Genomic DNA, 20986 nt, shown 5'->3' on the forward strand with positions numbered 1-20986 from the left:
AATCACCGTAAAAGTAATCGTCTTCGCCCAATTTACCGTAATAATTCGATGTTGATGATGTTGAAGTGTCTTCATCGTCTTCATTCTTCCTTTTTAGGAGTCCATCATTTTTACAAAGTAGGAAAGATCTACTTGAATTCGGCTAGAATATATTCTCACTTTTCACGTTAAGGATTCTTCCATTGTCGTCATTCTTCCGTAAATCATCAACCTTCTTCAATTTAAGTTCTTTGTCGAGATCGGAAGAGCCAAGAAAATTATTGTCGTAATGCAGATCACTCTTCCTTAGGCTAGTAGATTCATCGTTGTCCTCTAGCTTGTACGCAGGCTTGGCGCTACAAGTTCTGCCATGTCTTTTTAGGCTCTCTCTCCGCGTAAACGACTTGCTACATCGAACACAACTTATCATATTGCGCAGTGGATTTTTAACACAGTCATTCTTCTCGTGTTGTCTTTTATTCTTTCTCAAGATAAACTCTTTACTGCAAAACTTACACCTATGTTCTTTCGATACAGCGTCAGATCCCAAATTGGAATTCATATTAGTTACTGAGACTAATGCCAGATACCAATTGAGTGTTTTAAATTAGATTTAATACTTAAATAGAAATTTTTTCATATTTCATCAGCGAGAATTAATATATCTCATGCAAAAGTACTTTATGCATGTAGATCTGCTTTTCAACAACAGATGTCGCCACATGTTGCTTGCAGATAAATAATATTTAGTTCTTTTATGCGGGGTGCGGGATGCTCACTAACGATCGCAAAAGAAGGATGGCTTCGCTAGACTCCAAGGAAAAGGAAGTTCGTCTTGCATGTTGATGCTTCACAGATGTCTCATGGCGTAATATTAATTTGACTGAGTAATGATATTTGTTAATTCCACCTGATTAAAAATATTGCAAGTTTTGATTTAATAGCAGAAATTATCGAATTAAATGTAACTCCAAATAAAATGACATGTCTCATTAGACCAAAAAAAAGTCCATGCAGAGAGCGGTTTCTCAGAATAGTCAGAAACACTTGAAGAAACCACAGGAATGATTGCAAGAACACGGGAAAAACCATCAAAATAGTGTCAAGAATAATCAGGAGCACACGGAGAAAACCACCATAATATTAACAATAATAATCGGAAGCACACGGAGAAAACCATCATAATATTGACCAGATTAATCGTAAGCACACAGAGAAAACCACCACATGTTTTCTTTGATATCATAAAATTACAGGAAAAAATATTTAAAAATAAAAATAAATTAATAAAAAAATTAAAAAAAATAAAAAAAATGCATAAACAGTTTCTGCCATCTTGTAAACTTATCATTGTTGAGCAAATATAGAGTTCTTGTACAAGCCAGAAATTTAAGCATTTTTTTTATTTATTTTTTATTTTTTTATTAATTTATTTTTATTTTTAAATATTTTTTCCTGTAATTTTATGATATCAAAGAAAACATGTGGTAGTTTTCTCTGTGTGCTTCCGATTAATCTGGTCAATATTATGATGGTTTTCTCCGTGTGCTTCCGATTATTATTGTTAATATTATGGTGGTTTTCTCCGTGTGCTCCTGATTATTCTTGACAATATTTTGATGGTTTTTCCCGTGTTCTTGCAATCATTCCTGTGGTTTCTTCAAGTGTTTCTGACTATTCTGAGAAACCGCTCTCTGCATGGATTTTTTTTGGTCTAATGAGACATGTCATTTTATTTGGAGTTACATTTAATTCGATAATTTCTGCTATTAAATCAAAACTTGCAATATTTTTAATCAGGTGGAATTAACAAATATCATTACTCAGTCAAATTAATATTACGCCATGAGACATCTGTGGAGCATCAACATGCAAGACGAACTTCCTTTTCCTTGGAGTCTAGCGAAGCCATCCTTCTTTTGCGATCGTTAGTGAGCATCCCGCACCCCGCATAAAAGAACTAAATATTATTTATCTGCAAGCAACATGTGGCGACATCTGTTGTTGAAAAGCAGATCTACATGCATAAAGTACTTTTGCATGAGATATATTAATTCTCGCTGATGAAATATGAAAAAATTTCTATTTAAGTATTGAATCTATTTTAAAACACTCAATTGGTATCTGGCATTAGTCTCAGTAACTAATATGAATTCCGATTTGGGATCTGACGCTGTATCGAAAGAACATAGGTGTAAGTTTTGCAGTAAAGAGTTTATCTTGAGAAAGAATAAAAGACAACACGAGAAGAATGACTGTGTTAAAAATCCACTGCTCAATATGATAAGTTGTGTTCGATGTAGCAAGTCGTTTACGCGGAGAGAGAGCCTAAAAAGACATGACAGAACTTGTAGCGCCAAGCCTGCGTACAAGCTAGATGACAACGATGATTCTACTAGCCTAAGGAAGAGTGATCTGCATTACGACAATAATTTTCTTGGCTCTTCCGATCTCGACAAAGAACTTAAATTGAAGAAGGTTGATGATTTACGGAAGAATGAAGACAATGGAAGAATCCTTAACGTGAAAAGTGAGAATATATTCCAGCCGAATTCAAGTAGATCTTTCCTACTTTGTAAAAATGATGGACTCCTAAAAATGAAGCATGAAGACGATGAAGACACTTCAACATCATCAACATCGAATTATTACGGTAAATTGGGCGAAGACGATTACTTTTACGGTGATTGTTACAGTGAGTCTGAGGCTGTTGACAAAGACATAGACTATGATGAAGCACCTAAAGCTGCCAAGACTGAAGAATGTGGCGGTGTCCTGAGACCGAAACGGTGGAAACGACGTGATATATTAAATAAATCTGATCAAGCTTGTGATGATCACCGTCTCAAACATGAAAGTTACCCTGAGGTTGGTGGTAAAACGGAAGACACCAGAGATCATAATATTTATTAAAAAGGTGCAAGGAAGATGGTGGTAGAAGAGAATGATTACACATCATGGAAAGATCCAATTATATTGGTTGACCGGCTAAGACTTCTACATGGTTCGCTTTGTGCAGGAAACTATTCGTGCATCAAAGAAATATCCTTCATACTCAAGGAACTGAGGAATGCTGGCTACATACAATAATGGCTTGTTTTACTTGCATTTGTATAATGTAAAGCAATAAAATAAATAATTTAAATTATAAGAATTTGATGTTTTTATTTCTTGTATTTTGATTTCTAACTAAGACTTAGATCTCGTAACTTGTGCTTCCTTTTTGCCTTTTTTTTTTGTTGGTGGAGCTTCCAAATGTGCTGCCTTTTCGATGATGGTGCTTCCAAATGTGTTACCTTTTCGTTGTCAGTGCTTCCAAATGTGCTGCTTTTTCGTTGTCGGTGCTGCCAAATGTGCTGCCTTTTCGTAGTCGGTGCTTCCAAATGTGCTGCCTTTTCGTAGTCGGTGCTTCCAAATGTGCTGCCCTTTCGTTGTCGGTGCTGCCAAATGTGCTGCCTTTTCGTAGTCGGTGCTTCCAAATGTGCTGCCTTTTCGTTGTCGGTGCTGTCAAATGTGCTGCCTTTTCGTAGTCGGTGCTTCTAAATGTGCTGCCTTTTCGTTGTCGGTGCTTCCAAATGTGCTGCCTTTTCGTTGTCGGTGCTGCCAAATGTGCTGCCTTTTCGTAGTCGGTGCTTCCAAATGTGCTGCTTTTTCGTAGTCGGTGCTTCCTAATGTGCTGCCTTTTCGTTGTCGGTGCTTCCTATTGTTTTTCCTTTTTTGATGGTTTTTCCTATTGTTTTTCCTTTTTTGATGGTGCTTCCAAATGTGCTTCCTTTTTTGTTGATGGTGCTTCTATTTTTTTAATGTTGTTTTGACTCTAGTATTTTAGTAAATTGTTCTTAATTTGACTAGCGTATTATTCAAACCGGTTAATGTATATAAACAAGTCCTAGACAGCAGGACGCTCAGTTTGTTACTGCCGTCGGCGGTGTAAGGATCACCTAGTTTTCTTCTTCTGGTGCATAAGTCGTGTTATTGCCTGTTCTTGAGACTTTGATGGCATCGTTACCGACTTTAACGTCGAACGTGGAGGTTGTACCATCGTCTACGGGAACCTTGACGACAGCTACGATTGGAGAAGGTGCAGATCCCGTTGGCAACGATGGCGTCAACATTGGAGGAGATTTCAACAGATGTGATACCACCATCATCCGAAGTTTCATCGTCAGCAATGGATTCTTCAACTAATGAAGAGCGTACTTTGCGTCAGTGCAAATACTGCGGTGCATCATTTACTATCACCTCAAATGCTCGCAGACATGAAAGAAGCGGTTGTTCTAATAATGTTCAAAGAATACAATTTCAGTGCAATAAGTGCAATAAACTAATTTCACGTCACGATAGCTTACATCGACATTATAAAAAATGCTCCGAGACGTATAATAAACATGGTTATTGATTTGACTCATGTGTTGTACCGACTAATGAGATTATATAAAAGCTATGAACTTCAGTCCGTCTCTGGCTGTGGTGATGAACGGATCGGATAGACATTTAAAGTCATGTAAAAGGCTTAGTCCGTACAATAAGAAGACTGTTTGAATCGAGGAATCCAAAAGGCTTTAGTAATTTGTCAGTGTTTTTTTGTACTTGTAGTAGTGTATTGAATTTATGTAATAAAAATTTTTTAAAAGAACTTGTGGTGTTTTTATTTTCTCAAACCTAACACTTTTTTAGTATTTTTTAAAAATATTAAAGTTGTTTTGTATCGTCCAGGGATCGAACCAAGGACCTAAGTCGATCTAATCAATCAGTATATAGATTACAAATTTATTTAATGAATTTTGAACTTTTTCCCGAATCTCTAGCATTAAAATTACGGATTTCAAAGATGGCGACCAAAACGGTAATTGCAACGGTTACCTCATAATCCATGATGGTGCTTCTGTCTCGAACAGGTGGTGCTATTATTACTTTAAATAAAATAAAAAATACAAGTCCAAATATGCATGTTATTTTTATATATACCTTATTTAATTTTCAATCTGGTAAATGTCTCGATGGCCGAGCGGTTAAAGGCGTATGTTTTCCAACCTAGAGATCAGAGCTGCGATGGTTCGAATCACAGCGTTTCCAATATATTTTTCATTAAAAAATTAAATTTAATATGTCGATAAGGTTCATAATAGCTATGGTAGGTAATGGAACATCGACCTTATGTGATGAGACAGAGCGACGCTGGCGCTCTCTAGGAACAAACGACAGAAACAAAGTCGACGGTATCCAAGATGGCGGCCTGCGGCGGAACAGAAAAAAACATGAGCGCCGCTGGCGCTATCTAGGAACATACAGCAGAAACAAAGTCGACGATATCCAAGATGGCGGCCTCCAGTGGAACAGAAAAAAGTCAATATGGCGACGGAGACGAAATTTCCATCATATTGAGTGGGGCGCTCGATTTAAAGATGGTGGATCCAAGATGGCTGCCGTGATCTACTTGTCCCATTACGTTGTGTCCCGTTATGTTGTATCCAGTTACTCTGTGCCCCGTTACGCTGTGTCCCGTTATGCTGTGCCCCGTTACGCTGTGTCCCGTTACGCTTATCCAAGATGGCCGCCGTGACGTCACAATCCAAGATGGCCGCCGTGACGTCAGAATCCAAGATGGCGGACCGACAATCTTCAATCCACCGCCTGGCGCCTGATCTCGGAGCCCCTATATTATACTACTTGTGTGTTTTTATATTATCTTTTTTGGCAAAATTCTTATGACATTTCTCACAGCCAAATTGTTTGTTAGGAGGATTCGTAGAACATGCTTTCATTTTTTATATATTTTTTCTGTGATTTTCTGATACATATAAGGGAAAACGTGTTTTGGTTTTCTCCGTATGATCCTGGTTTTACCTGGCTATATTATGTTGTTATTCTCCATGTGATCCTGAATATAACTTTGGTTTCTCCATGTGCTTCTGGTCATTCCTGTGGTTTCTCCACGTACTTTAGATTATTTCTGAGTAATCGATTTGTGCGTAACAAATTTTTTACTAAATGAGACATGCAATTTTATTCTGAGTTACATTTAGAGAATAACTGTTACTAAATCAGCACTCAAAATATATTTTTTACGGGTGGAATTCAAACAAGAAACAACTAGCACTCAGTCAAATATCATGATACAGTTGGGGAGCAATATCATGTAGGACGAACATCCTTCTCCTTGGTGTCTAGCGAAGCCTTCATTCTCTTGCGATCGTTAGTAAGCATCCTGCATTTCATTTAAAAGAAAAAAAAATTGGTTGTCTGTAAAGTCGGTTTACGGACGATAGTTTAACGTGACAACGTCATAACGAAACATTGATGAAATGATTGCATAATTTTATGAATAAAATTGGATCATTTATATTTAAATAATAAAAGAATAAATACTTTAAATTAAACTAGTAAACATATTTTTAAAATGCAAGTATAATTAACCTTTATTGCCGGGATTGTTGTTGTAATAAGCATTGAAAACCACATTTACTTTTCACTTCACTTTATAAACAGTCGACGAAACAGTTCACGTCTAGATGACTTGTAATTAATTTTAAAAACTGGCATTTAGCTATAAAGTTTAAATATAATTATGAACAAGTTTTCATATAAATAAAGTGTAATCAAAAATCTATCATAAATTATATGAATCACCATAACTTTTTAGTCAATTGTAACATAACCTATTATTACTGCACTCGTCGACATCTACTACTTTTTTTAAATAATAAAAGAATAAATACTTCAAATTATACTAGTAATCAGATTTTTAAAATGCAAAAATAATTAACCTTTATTGCCGAAATTGTTGTTGTAATAAGCAATGAAAACCAGATATTAAAATCCGTCGAGAATATTTTAGTTTTTATGTCTTTCAGTACTCAAAATGATATGCAATTGTGGCCCCGGCCACGAAATTTTATTTATAATTCATTAATAATAACGCCTCTCGCGATAAATAAAGGAAAATATTTATTAAGGAGTGCCTGGTTCCCGCGATAGCGGATAGATATCACGATTCATTAGGTTCACGTCCGTCACCGTAGATGACAGCACGTTAGGGGAATAATATTATTTCCTTTTTATAACACGATTTTATAACAAATAAGCATCCCAAATACACCAAACTTATTTATGTGTTACAATATTTTTTAAAACATTGTGCAAAAGATCCCGGGTGTAATTTCAATTATTATGTGTAACTGTAAAATACCATTGTTCGTTAAAAACGTATTTGAATATTCAACATTACTTTTAAATAACCGTACCGATTGTGCGGAAAATCGGTGGACGATCGTTAAATTACATAATATTAATAATTCAAACGACGAAAACATGATTGAAATGTCAAATCGATGGTTGTTCCAATCGAGTGGAAGAGAGATTCCACGCATGCGTACAATGTGCATAACAGGACACATCCGTAGAGGGACATCCGTAGTGGGACAATGTGCGTTACGGGACACTTTTTCGTGCGTGCAGCTGGCGTTCATAGATTTATTAGACATTTTCACGTCAAAATAATTTTTACCTCAACGCAACACGTGACGACATCTCTTGTCAAGAATCGAGAACACTTTCAACAAATTTAGCATGAGATAAATTAACTCTCGCCCCTAAATAACCAAAGACCGTTAAGAGCCATATAGCCTCGTAGCCTTTTTGTCATGTAGTCTTGTAGCGTCATATCTTCGTAGCTTCTTGCACTCGTAGCCAAATAGAAGCTAGGCCTAAACCTTTTTGGAGCCGAATACTTTTGGATGCAAAGACTTTTTGGCGACCAAGACTGTTAAAGCTAAAATACATTTTTGGAATCAAATAATTATTGTGGAGCCAATGACTGTAGGTGTCAAAGACTGAGGATGTCAAAAGTCTAGTGGAGTCATTATTACCCATCGTAAATTGACTATTGCATCCTACTGTGTTGAATATACGCCCTTTTCCTTAAATGGCCTTAATAAAATCTGTATTAACGTATGCTACTGAAGTGATAGTATCGAACAGATGAGATCTTTTTACTCTAAATTGAATTTTCGTCCAAATATACTTCCTTTCAGTCAAATTCTTCACTTGTGTGGGTGAACTGTGTGTACTGTGTGTCCAGTATGTGTGGTGTGAGTGTGCTTTGTGTACAGTGTGTGTACTGTGTCTACTGTGCGTCCAGTGTATACACTGTGTGTGTGTATGTACTGTGCTCCATTGCGTTACCATCCAGTGTGAACTGTGCGTCCTGTGTGTACTGTGGGAACAGTGGGTATACTGTGTGAACTGTGCGTCTAATGTGAGTACTGTGAGTCCAGTGCGTGTACTGTGTGTACTGTGTGTTCAGTGTGTTATTTTGTGTACTGTTCGTCCAGTGTGTGTATTGAGCGTCCAGTGTATGTACTGTGATTTCATTGTGTGTACTGTGTGTACTGTGCGTGTACTATGTTTACTGTGCATACAGTGTTTGTACTGTATGTACTGTGCGTCCAGTGTGTGTATTGTGTGTACTGTTCGTGCAGTGTGTGTACTGTGCGTCTCGTGTGTGTACTGTGCGTCTCGTGTGTGTACTGTGTGTTAATACTGTGCGACAAGTGCGTGTACCATCCAGTGTGTGTACTGTGTGTGTTGAGCATCCAGAGTATATAATGTGTGTACTGTGCTTCCAGTGCGTGAAATGTGTGTACTGTGCGTCCATTGCGTGTATTGCGTGCCCATTTCAATTGTCGAATTTGCTTTCAAAAGTGCTAAGTTTTTTGTGTGCTTCATTTTTTAATGTTGATTTAACTTTTTTATTATAGTAAATGGTTCTTGTTTTGAGTAACATATTATTCGTTTGGTTGCAGGTATATAAGCAAGTCACCATCCAAGGGGACTTTCAGTTTATTACTGTCTGCTGTGGTGTAAGGCTCACCCAGTTTGCCACATCTTAATATATATAAATCTCGTGTCACAATGTTTGTCCTCAATGGACTCCTAAACCACTTAACCGATTATAATAAAATTCGCACACCATGTGCAGTTCGATCCAACTTGAGAGATAGGATAGTTTAAATCTCAAATTATAGTCGCAATTTTAATTTATTGCGATTTATAAAAGCGAAATACCACTCACTGACTCACTCATCACGAGATATCTAAAACTATAAACCCAATTGACTTGAAATTTAGCATAATTATTCATTTTGTAATGTAGACGCTCACTAAGAACGGATTCTGCGGAAATCCGATCCCAAGGGGAGTTTCGGAGGGGGGAGGGGGGGGGGGGTAATATATCAAAATTTCCATTTTTTGGTAGGAAATCACCATGGCAACGGCTGTTGCTTTGTTGATGCTTCATTCGTCTCTATGACAACGACTATTTCATTGTTAGTGCAGTCCTCATCACCGTTGAAATTTAGCTGGTATCTAAATATCAAAAATTACCCTTTTTTTTTCAAGTATTTATATTTTACAGACTTGAAAATTCACAGTAATGTTCCTTATGTTACGCAGGATGACATTTTCCGAAAATTAGATCCCATGGGTGGTTAAAACAAGGCAACAGGATTTTGAATTGTTCATGCCTTCTGCGTCTCCATGGCAACGGGCATCGCGCGGCAGTGTACCCACAAGGAGGGGCAAGTATAATGAGCGGCGCAAGCGTGATCTGCCTGTAGACTGCCGTAGCGAAGTACGGGTACATCAGTTGTACGTTGCGTGCACGAGTCGGGAAACCATCGGTGCTATTCATTTTCTCTCCGGTACATTATACAGCATTGTAATAAATTTTCACTGATTTTTTTATTATTTACCATTACTGTAAATGGGTGATGTGGCTTAATTTTTTTCCATTAGTATAGCCGTGCGAAGCCGGGTCGGGCAGCTAGTCTTGTATATAAGTCTTCAAATTACCTATTATTGTGAACTCTATGGCATTTTACCGTCTTTAACTTTGAACTCCTGGCGTCAGCGTTGACGGTGATGGAGCAGATCCTGTTGACAACGTCGATGACAACATTAGAAGAGACTTCAACAGTCAAGCTAACACCAGCAGAAGAGATCTTAATGACTTCAGTGTTGGCTGCGTAGGAAACCACGAAGAACGACTTTCACCCACGATGGAGCCTTCAGTGGCTGGTGATTCGACAACAACTATCGAGCATCGATGGCGTTACTGTGACAAGATTTTTTCCCACAACAGTAATGCTCAACGACAAGAGAAGAGAGAAATTGTTAAGAATTCTCCTCGCAAAATGTTTGGCTGTGAGAAATGTCATAAGAATTTTGTCAGAAAAGATAATATGAAAACACCCATGAAGACATGCAGAGGTCGTACTGTACGGCATAAAATAAACATTAGTCTGCAACAGAGTTTAATTTATTTCCTTAAGAGTACACCGGGAGTTGGTACAACTGCAGCAATATCATCATCTGATTTGAGTCTAAAAATTATGTCTTCATTAATTACACATCCTTGCAGCTACTGTGATATGTCGTTCGCATTTTCCCATGTAGCACGAAGACATTAGAGGAGCAAATGTGTGACGAATCCTTCTCGTACAAAGTTTTGCTGCGATGAGTGCCATGTTTGGATTACACGTATTGACAGTTTGCGACAGCATACGAAAAAAATGTAAAGGTGTATTTCGTGTGCGTACTAATAAACTATGGACAAAAATTTTGTTTCCTCGCTTTAGATTGGTGACTCGTATGCGTACAAGCACAAAAACAGATGTTCAGCAACCTATTGTGATGAGGCATGGACATGAATCTAAGCCTAAGACTGTACTCGATGCAATACAGGTAAATGACCACCCATTACACCTGGCGAACTCTGCATTTCGTGGAATGTTGAAAGAATACTATTATCCAAATATGATTAGTGAGTCGAAGAACATTTGTATTTTTTGACGATATCAAGCAGAACATTATCAATCAGCTTACTGATGAAGTAGCTACATACGGGACTTTAAAATATAACTTTTGGCTGGACTGTGTATATGGTAAACCATATCCTATCGAGGACCAAGTGAATAAGTGTGCATACAAGGCATTAATACTCCCATTTACAAATCTGACGACGTGAAGCAGTCTGATAAGCATAGTACTTATCAAGAAACTCTCGGGAAGAAAAAGACTATGTCGACAAAGGATCTGGCTGGTCTCTGTCTTCAGTAAACCTATTGGACCTAAGAATTAGTCAGTTCTAGCCAATTCAAAGCTTAATATTTATAAGACTTCTAACTTCAGCTAGTGTTCCAGTAGTTTAGGATCGACATCTAAAATTTTATTTGTGAAAAATTTTCTTTTTCAACTTGTCACTTTTTTTTTTTTTTTTGCAATTACCTGGCATCAAACCAAGGAAGGTGTCCTACAGTATCTAATAAACTACACTCTAGTGATTAATAATTAAATTAACATGGTTTTAGCGCTCTTTAGCAACGAAAACAAGAATGTGGCCTCCAGCAGGCGAAAATTAGATGGCAAACATGACGTCGTACTATCTGGCATTAATTTTTACCTTAGCATTAGTGGTGGAATGTCAGTCTGCCAGCGGCTTCTGTGGAGAAGGAACTTATGTCATTTTTTATTTTTGTTTTGGTATGTTCGAACCTAGTATTTCATGACGTTAGTGCATTTTCTAAAGTAGAATTAAAATTTTATTAACGAATTTGTTTATATTTTTAAAAATTTTTCGAATTTATAGGATTAAAGTTAAGATATTTCAATATGGCGACTGTAATGATAAATGTTATTTTTGGATTTCAAGATGGCGGGCGTTACGAAAAGTGCAACGATGACGACATGCACATCTAAGATTTCAAGCATAACGAAAAGTACAACGATGATGTCATACACATATAAGATGACAGGCATAACAAAACATGCAACATTTCTATAATATAAGATAGTTTCTATACTGAAATGTGCAACTGTTTTTTTAACTATTTTTTTATTAAAATGTTATTAATTAATGTATAAATTTTAAAAATTTTCCTTATTTTCTTGCATTATTATTTATGATTTTCAAGATGGTGGTATAAAAGGAAATTTCAAAGGTTACATCATATTTCAAAATGGCTGCCTTTCATCCTTATTTTCAATTTCATGACTTCGGAGGCTTATGTAGGCTGTAATTATGGATTCTTATCCCTTATTACGGACCTTCAAGCCTTTGGCATTTTTGAGGACTAAAGCGGGATATTTTCACTCAATACAGGAGTTTTTTTCTCTCGAAGTTAAGAAATATTTTATTTTTCAAATTTTTTGATGGATTTTTTCTTTCAAATAAATGGAAATTTTATTGGATTTAAGCTAATTTTTGGCGAAATTTGAGTCATTTTGGGCCAATTTTAGCCAATTTTGAAGGTCCAGGTCCAGGTAAACCAAGATGGCCAACATGATGTCACAATACAAGATGGCGGTCGGCACCTCGGTACCTCAGTCTGCAGCCTGAGCCAGATCATACTTTTCTACACTACTATCATTAGTCAATGGGTGGAAGAGACATGTGCAGCCGGCCCACCTTGTAATCAAACTCTCAAAGGCGGGTAAAGAAATGCACAGTGGTCATGAAGGTGTTGGCCACAATAGCTAGCTACTAACTCTATGCTCACTCCATGAGTGCAGCTGACTCACATTGTAATCGAACTCCCTATGCGGGTAGGAGAGTACATGACGGACATGAAGATGTTGGCTCAAATAGTTTGTTACTACCTCTATGCTCACTCTATGAGTGCAGCAGCCCACCTTGTTGTCGAACTCCCAGGGGGAGGAAATAACTGCACGGTGGGCATTAAGGTGTTGGCTACAATGCCTATCCACTACCTCTGTGTTCACACTATAAAAGTAGCTGGCCCCCATTTTAATCGAACTCTTAAGGCAGGTAGGAAAACTGCACGGCGTGCATGAAGATGTCGGCCACAGTAGCTAGCCACAACCGCTATGTTCAGTATGTGAGTGCAGACGGCCCAAATTTTATCGAACTCCCAGGGCAGGTAGGAAAACTGAAAGGAAGGAGGGCATGAAGTTGTTGGTGACAAGACTTAGCTGCTACCTATATGTTAACTCTCCGAGTGAAGCCAGCCCACCTGTTTGTCGAACTCCCAGGGTGGGTAGGAGAACTGCACAGCGGGCATGAAGGTGTTGGCTTGCATCCACCGCACCAGAAGCTCTCCAGATAGCTTATCGCTGCCGTACACATTGCCGCCCACCATGTCTGGCAGCACGAAGGGGTATCCCTGCATGCTCATGACGAGCAGCGTTGTGATGAGTGTGCTGAGACCGTTGTCGAAGCCCCAACGCGAATCCTTGTCCAGCATGCGCAGGAATATGGGCAGCTTCTGAGTGCGGCGTGCCGAGCGCACCTCCACCATGCCACCGAACTGCGACACCGTCTCCACATACCTGCACGAGTTAGAAATTCATTTGACTGAGATTTATGTACTGTCCACAGCGAGGTCTTGTTAAACAAGAAAACAGAAAATATTATTTTCAGAGATATTAAGAAATGGTATATTCCAGCATTTACGTGGATTGATTTCGGCAAACAATGGTAACCTTAAATCAGGATGGTACGAACACAATCGGAACTCAGGTCTTTCAGAATGGCAGTCAATTGCCTAATCACCTCTCTCTATCGGTTGAGAGGAAAAATTATTTAATGGCTCACTCATTTCAAATAACCTTCCTTGATTGGACACCTTCATACTAGGATGTATATTTTCTTTTACATCTTGTCACTTAGTGTAGGTACTAATGATTTTATAAGCATTTCCTGAAGTGTTGGTATTGCTTTATGAAATGTCAGTACCTGATAATAAATGAATGTGACAATCGATTTGGTTATGGCGCCCAATATTGAACTTGCTGCAGTCTTTTTGATGATCCTACCTCAGATATTATTGAGAAATCCCATTCCTTTTCTTTTAGTAAAAGAGTAATATCATGGGTATTATTGTACATTTTTTAAATTAGTTTTAATTTATTTTTAATGTAAATATGTACTTTTCAAGAAGACATATGAGTCAAAGTGAGTAAGGGGTAATTGAATCTTATCCGATTAGAAATCTCTAGCGAGATTTTCTTTCAATAAGCATGTTTAGAACATACTGGCAGGGATGCTGGTCCAGTGTGACGAGATTCAAGATGTTTAACGTTAGAAATGCAAAAGTGATAAAATTTATGTATGTCTTGCAATGTTTACACACACCTAGTCAGGATGTTCCACCATTGTGAATTAGTATTTTAAAAATATCAAATACCATGATGTACACGCCACTAGTATAGTTTCGTGAAAACTTGACTTGCTAGGTGATTAAAATTTATTGTTCCCGTGATCATTAACTATTAAATTTGAAATTACATGACGTAAAGCTGATATTACAATAGTCCATCAAGTTCCATATCAACTGTTCGTCTATTAACCTGTCATCAGGTATATCAGTAATATAGCCCGCATTTACATCATAATAATTTTCAAAACAAATCAGCCAACTGATAATGTGGCTTAATTATTTGGTCAAATATATAAGTAGTATGAAATGAGGAAATTATGTTTCTTTTAAGATTTTTCAGGAATATTTTCGAATAAGTTTTATTTTACATAAAAGTGCCATTTTTTTGTATCGATTGAGGATCGAACCAAGAATAAGAATCGATCAAACTAATTGCCGGCTGGTAGATGATGATTTATAATTTTTTTACGATTATTTTACTATATTTTATTAAATTGTTATATTTTACCTGATATTACAATTTTGGCATTAAGCGAGGATTGTACCGAGCAAAGTTATCAATCGAATCAATAATTATTATAATAAGCGAGTTTTTGATGATTTGTGGATTTTTTCATAATTTATAGCTAAGAAATTACAGATATTCAAAAATTGTGGGTTCCAAGATGGCGGATGTGGAGTCATCTAAAATGACCCCCGAGATCCTTATCATAGTCATCGAGAGGCGAACACGTCCGAACCTTTTCGAATTCTTACGATTGTCAAGCCACAAAATTACAGGCCTGTAAGAAATACATTGATTGCACTAGGCAGAATTCTCCTTTTTATACTATTTATATGACTTAATTATTTTGTAAAAATATGGTTTCATTATTTGATAAAATTTATCTTGTATACCTAGATAGATTAGTTTGACGATAATGTAGACTAACATTTTATATCCTTCATACTCAATAGTTTTCATTGTGAGGTTTATGTGTATGTTTTCAAATTCATCTAGGTCATTAGTTAGTACATTTTAGATGTCTCTATGTTTTTTAATAAATTATGGTTTCAAACATCGTACTCCAATATTTATTACAGAAACATTTAAGCACAGTTATGGAATCAATGAAATGAATACAACCACATTAAACATAATGTTAAGGTTATGCATTCTGATTATATTAACGACTAGTTATCACTTTGTAAAAATTTTAAGTGGTTAATATTCATTTATAACATAATTATTAAAGTTAAGCCATTAATTATAACTCAACTCCTCTTTGACAGTGAGTTCTACATAAACGACGAAGGGCGAGCGACGTAAATGAAGCAGAGATGGAGTAATTTGGCAAGGTTTAGTTGAACTACCCTGAGAAAATCCACGAGCGCACAGCAACATTCGGACAAATTTTCACATTAAAAATATGGGTCTAAAATTGCTAGAAACCAAACCCAGATCTACTTAATGGGTAGCGAGTGATATGATCTCTCACTCATGGCAGCTACAATACGACACGAAAATTTAATTTTCCATTAACGTTTTTGGTCCCTCGTCAGTGAAGTCACTATAAAAGATAACACATTACGACACCCACTAAAAATATTGTAACAGGAATCAGCTATGGAAACATCCCAGAATTTGACTAGCGTTATTTCGAAAAAACTATTTAATACCGGCCTTTAATTCAAAACAAAGTGTTCTGGCATACGAGTTCAGTGTCCTTAACACTGCACCTACTCGCCCCTCACCTGTTTGTAAAGACGTTCGGGACGAGAGAGAGCGAAGTGTTGAGTTCTGGTGGCTGCGGCAGATAGCTGGACTCGCCAGCGTCGAACTTGAATGAGTCGATGCCATAGGTGGCCTTGATGCCATTCAAAACCTCAGCATACCATGTCGCTGCCTCGGGGTTCGTAAAGTCGACCAGCCCGCCTCTGCCCTCCCACCAATTAGTCTCCACCGAGCCCATCTGGTTCTTGGCCAGGTAGCCCTTGGCCGCAGCCTGCGAGTAGTAGTAGGGGCAGTTGGTGTTGATGAATGGAGCCTTCCACAGAGTTACTCGGAACCCAAGTGCCTTCAGGTCAGCCACTAGCTTCTTCGCGTCGGGAAACTTCTTCGTGTCAAACTGAGCCGAGCCGAAGCATGTCTCCCACATTTCGTCAATCTCCAGTTGGCTGTTGTTGAAGCCATTCTTCAAGATGTTGTTTGCATACTCGCGCACCGAGTCCTCGTTTATGTTCTTCTTGTACTTAGCCCACGTGGAGTACACAGGATAGCGCAGCATTCGCTCATCCGGTATCCCAGTGGGCTTGCCAATGTACGTGTTTATTGCATGCTCGTGAGCTTTCCTCGCGTTTTCGAGGGTGCACACCTTGTAGCTAAGCTTGAGAACTTGGTTTTCTGTCGGGTAAGGATCTGAGTTCTTGGCTATGAGACACATTCCGTTCTTCTCGAGGTTCTTCTGGTCGACAAATAGAGGAACGTCCTCGTCGACAATTATGTACACACCCTTCGAGTTGACCCAGTATGGATCCGCAAGGGCTTGGTAGTGGTCAAGCTTGGTTATGTATGAGTTCTCATTGAAAATTTGTTTCTCGAACGGCCAGTACTGGGTTGTTCTCTCTGGACCACCAAACCAGTGATCCTGACCGAGGTCGAAACAGTCTTCGAACCTCCCGGTGGCGTTTGTTGACGTCCACGACATGTGTCTGCATACATCGTCTACTAAGGAGATCCTAAGCTCAGCGTTTTCCCACTTGAAACAAATTTCTTCATCGGCAGAACAGTTGAATGCTTTTGGTCCTAAACTTCTCCCAATTGTAGCTTTCAGCAATGAAGATTCGCCTGTGAACAGAAGATCAGAATTTAGGGAGAATGGTGATATAATTCCTGAATTATGGATGGAATCACATATAAACCTTTCTGTAATACTTTTTAATCTAAATTTTATTACATCTCCTACACATATGTTTCCTTACATGAATCATGTGTACATTTTTGCAGTTGTGTTTAAAAAACCTTTATTCATTAAAGCACATAAAACTTTTAAAGAAAAGTCCACTCATAGACTTAAAAAAGGTATTCTGGTGCAAAAGGTTGAGGAGTTTTGAAAATTGGCACGATTGAAGACTTGGGTGTCCTGTATATAACCTTAAGTTTGCGACCTTAAACGACCGCCGCGTCTGCCGCCATCTTGAAAAAATGGTGCCCAAATTAGCTTTTTTGCAAATAACTTATTTCCTGAAGATTTTAGAGAAAAATGTTTAAGATAAAAAATAAATAAGAAGATAACATTTACTACAAAATTACTCCTAAGCGTTTTTTTCGTCAGACCTAAAGTTTCCGAGTTACAGGGCCAAAACATCAAGTGAGTGGTTATAAACTGTAGAAAATCAGTATTTACAAGCTACGTTTCACCAATTTCCCGCCCAATAGCGTACGAAAAAACGTTTCATGCAATAAAGAAATAAAAAACCTCTTACTTCTACCAACTCTTTTCCACCCCACCCCCGAGGACGAGTTGAGTTCCGCGTTTTTTAATGCGCATTAACTCCGCGCACCATTGCTTCGGACTTCCATTGTTGAAAACAAGATTCACTTGACCTGCAGACAATGCGTGCGGTAGTTTTTACATGTGGTTTTAAGAAACATACGGCTAAATATAATAAAGGTAAAGAGATATTACTTTTTTTAAATGTGAAAATGTATTATTTAAGCTTATAATAGTGATTTCCAGGGAAAATTTCATGCCTGCCTATGAATACTGTATGTTAAACGAAACAAAGTATTTCTTTGCTAGTAATTTGTTATTTACAGATCATTTAATTTTACTTATTTGCAGTATACAAAGTTCTTCAGACTAGGTATTCTTTGTAATGGGGGCCATACGACTAATACTTATGTGGCTATTTGGTCTCTTAACAGGACTATGTGGATCTTATGCAGATGCATTGTTTAAAAATGTGATTATCATTTACTCGTATGTGTGGTCTATAATATCTTTTTCTGGAACTCGTTGGCTATAATTGTAAACGTTTTACATGTATTAAAAACACAGCAAAGTGTATATTATTTTTTTTTTGTTTGCTGGCATTCAGTTGTTGAAACTAACACATTTATGCGATATAAATAATGCACACAGTACAAATAGTTGAAGCATTTTATATTTAATATCTGATAAATATGATTAATAAGTTTTGTTCACCTTCCTGAACCGAGATAAATAGCGGATCCTGATGCACGTTATTGGTGGCTTCGGATCTCTAAATCATTCCTGATATCTTGAAGAATGTAACCACCGCCATCTTGTTTCCTGTCACTATCGTGTCTACCATTTCATTTTTCATTTTTGTTCCTGTAAGGGTTCTCAAATTGTCCCATGAACCTATGGAAGATCCTTCTATAAATAAATTTCTCTCGGGTTTATGACAGCATGCCATGAGGTGGGAAGCCTATATATGAAGAGAAGGACATAGGGGTACCTGGTCGTCAGCATCTGTTGTAGGCCCCCCTGTTTCTACGACAAATACCAGCAGTCAGCAGAAAGTGGCCAGTGTGCTTTGTTGTTCAGTGGTTGCTTCTCACACAGGCCATGGCGAACAGTAATGAGTATTTGTGCTTTATTTGTGAAAGAACCTTGAGCGAGGGAACCACAATTGAGGTGAAACAAAAAGGCATGGATAAATTTCGTGAGAGTAGCATAAAACGAGACGATGGTAAGAGTTCTACGTTTTTGGTGAATCGACAGTCTGTTACTGTGCATGATGCATGCCGTAAACAGTACATTAATGAAAAACTTATCGCAGCAGCAAAACGACGTGGGCAAAGCGACACTGTGTTACAAGATGCACCGTCATCATCGCGACGATCTACTGCACCAGCATTTGACTTTAAAATGTTTTGTTTCTTATACAATGTAGAAATTAGTGAAGAATATTTGGTAAATTTGAAGAAAACCCGAATAAGCGACCGAGATACAATATATGAAGTAAGAAGTCTGACAATGAAAGAAAACATTTTAATGTGCGCCCAAAACCGGCATGATGACTGGGGTAAAGCCATCTATGAAAGCATATGCAATGTACAGGATTTGGTTGCAGTAGAGGCGCGCTACCACAGTAAGTGCTTGAAGAAATTGTACAGTCCGGTACAATCGGAAAAGAAAAGAGGCTACCGACCGGCTTCAAACGTTGACGAAGCCATGGAAGAGGTTTACTTGTATTTAGAAAATAACGGTGAAGAATGCCAGTTCTCCATGGATGAATTGATGCATGTAATCGAAGGAGATTACCGGCCAGATCCAAGAACTGTGAAAGCTCGGTTATTGAAAAAATAGGGCGAGGATATATCGATTGTTGTGACACACAAAGGAACTCTAATATGCTTCAGAAACACTGGTTTTAAAATATTAACAGAATCATGGTATGCTTCGAAGAAAACTGATGCGGTGGAGGAACGCTTAAGAGTTGTGCAAGCAGCAGCGAATATTATTTTGGAAGATATTCGCTCCCAAGTTTACGAAACAAAGGAATATCCACCTTCAGATCAGTTTCTCGAAGACATTGACACAGTAATACCGAAAACATTGCTCTGTTTTCTCGAACAAATGATTGTCAAACATAAACGTGGCAATACTGACAAATGGCATGTTAAATGTGAGGCTATAGCCCATGCAATAATCGCAAATGCCAGACCACAGTCATTTTTGTCTGCATTGCAAATCGGTGTTGGTACTTATTTGTACAAGAAATTTGGCTTGCAGCAGCTACTAGACGTTTTGTCAGCTTTGGGATTTTCAGCATCGTACAGGGAATGTGTGTTGTTTGAAATATCAACTATTATGCGTCCACCAATCGAAATCCTCGCAGGAGCATTCTCGCAGTTTGTCTTCGACAATGCTGACTTCAATACAAATACTTTAGATGGCTTGAATACTTTCCACGCCATGGGAGAAATCCACTGTGTGACACCTAAGGATGCTATTGCTCCAGACCAAGCTATTCTTCGTAGAGAAACGATGCCTTCAGCTAAAGTCGTCGGACAGTTTGGAAATGTGCCCACACAGATTTTTAGAAGGAATAACCAGTCGGGGCTGCAAGAAATTGTCATTCAAGATCTTGAGACAGTACATCCATGTAAGAATGATGTGTTACCGTCGAGTTGGGATTTGCTGTGGCTGTATGGTAAAAGTGCGAATATGCTGTCAATTCCAAGTTGGAATGGTTTCATGGAGGAAGCTACACAGGACAAATCCTTCAAAGGATCACAAGTACTGTGCTTGCCTTTTATCAATGCCCCGCCAAACAACCATGATACAATATTCACTGCTCTTCTGTCAGCTGCAGAAAAATGCAGAAGTTTGAAGCAGAAAACATGTTTCATCACTTTCGATCAACTTATTTATATCAAAGCTAGAGATATTATTGCCAGTCACCCTGGTCCAGAATTAAATCATGTTGCCCTCAGACTTGGTGGTTTTCACTGTGTAATGTCATTCATGGGATGTATTGGTTATGTAATGAATGGCAGTGGTTTGAAGGAACTATTGTCCACCATATACGCTGAACACACTGTACAGAAAATGCTGAGCGGACATGCCTATGCAAGGGCGATCAGGGCTCATATTTTTATGTCATCAGGCAATAGCTAATATAGTTTGGCATGATGTAAACCTATCAGAGGAGGAAGAAACTGGAATGATGTTGCTACTCAATAAAAATGATAAAGCTGCTGTACTGGCGATGGATAACAATAAGTGCTACAAATCGGTCTCACAAAAATTTAAAGATCGTTTATCACAACTTGAGGCCAATGGACCAACGGCAAAGCTTTGGGTGCAATACTTACA

General features: G+C 37.9%; 1 protein-coding gene across 5 annotated transcripts in view; it reads right to left on the bottom strand.

The window, feature by feature from the left end:
* Positions 1–20986, bottom strand: part of LOC134527132 (myogenesis-regulating glycosidase-like) — a 318242-nt gene that overhangs the window by 114873 nt on the left and 182383 nt on the right. For all 5 annotated transcript variants that reach the window (XM_063359522.1, XM_063359521.1, XM_063359523.1 and 2 more), the window contains exons 3-4: positions 15891–16983; positions 13011–13326 (exon numbers count right to left, since the gene is read on the bottom strand). In XM_063359522.1, coding sequence (XP_063215592.1) covers positions 13011–13326; positions 15891–16983 — 1409 coding nt within the window. The remainder of the gene's footprint in view (positions 1–13010; positions 13327–15890; positions 16984–20986) is intronic.

This window comes from Bacillus rossius, chromosome 1 (assembly GCF_032445375.1).
Source record: "Bacillus rossius redtenbacheri isolate Brsri chromosome 1, Brsri_v3, whole genome shotgun sequence".
NCBI lineage: Eukaryota > Metazoa > Arthropoda > Insecta > Phasmatodea > Bacillidae > Bacillus > Bacillus rossius.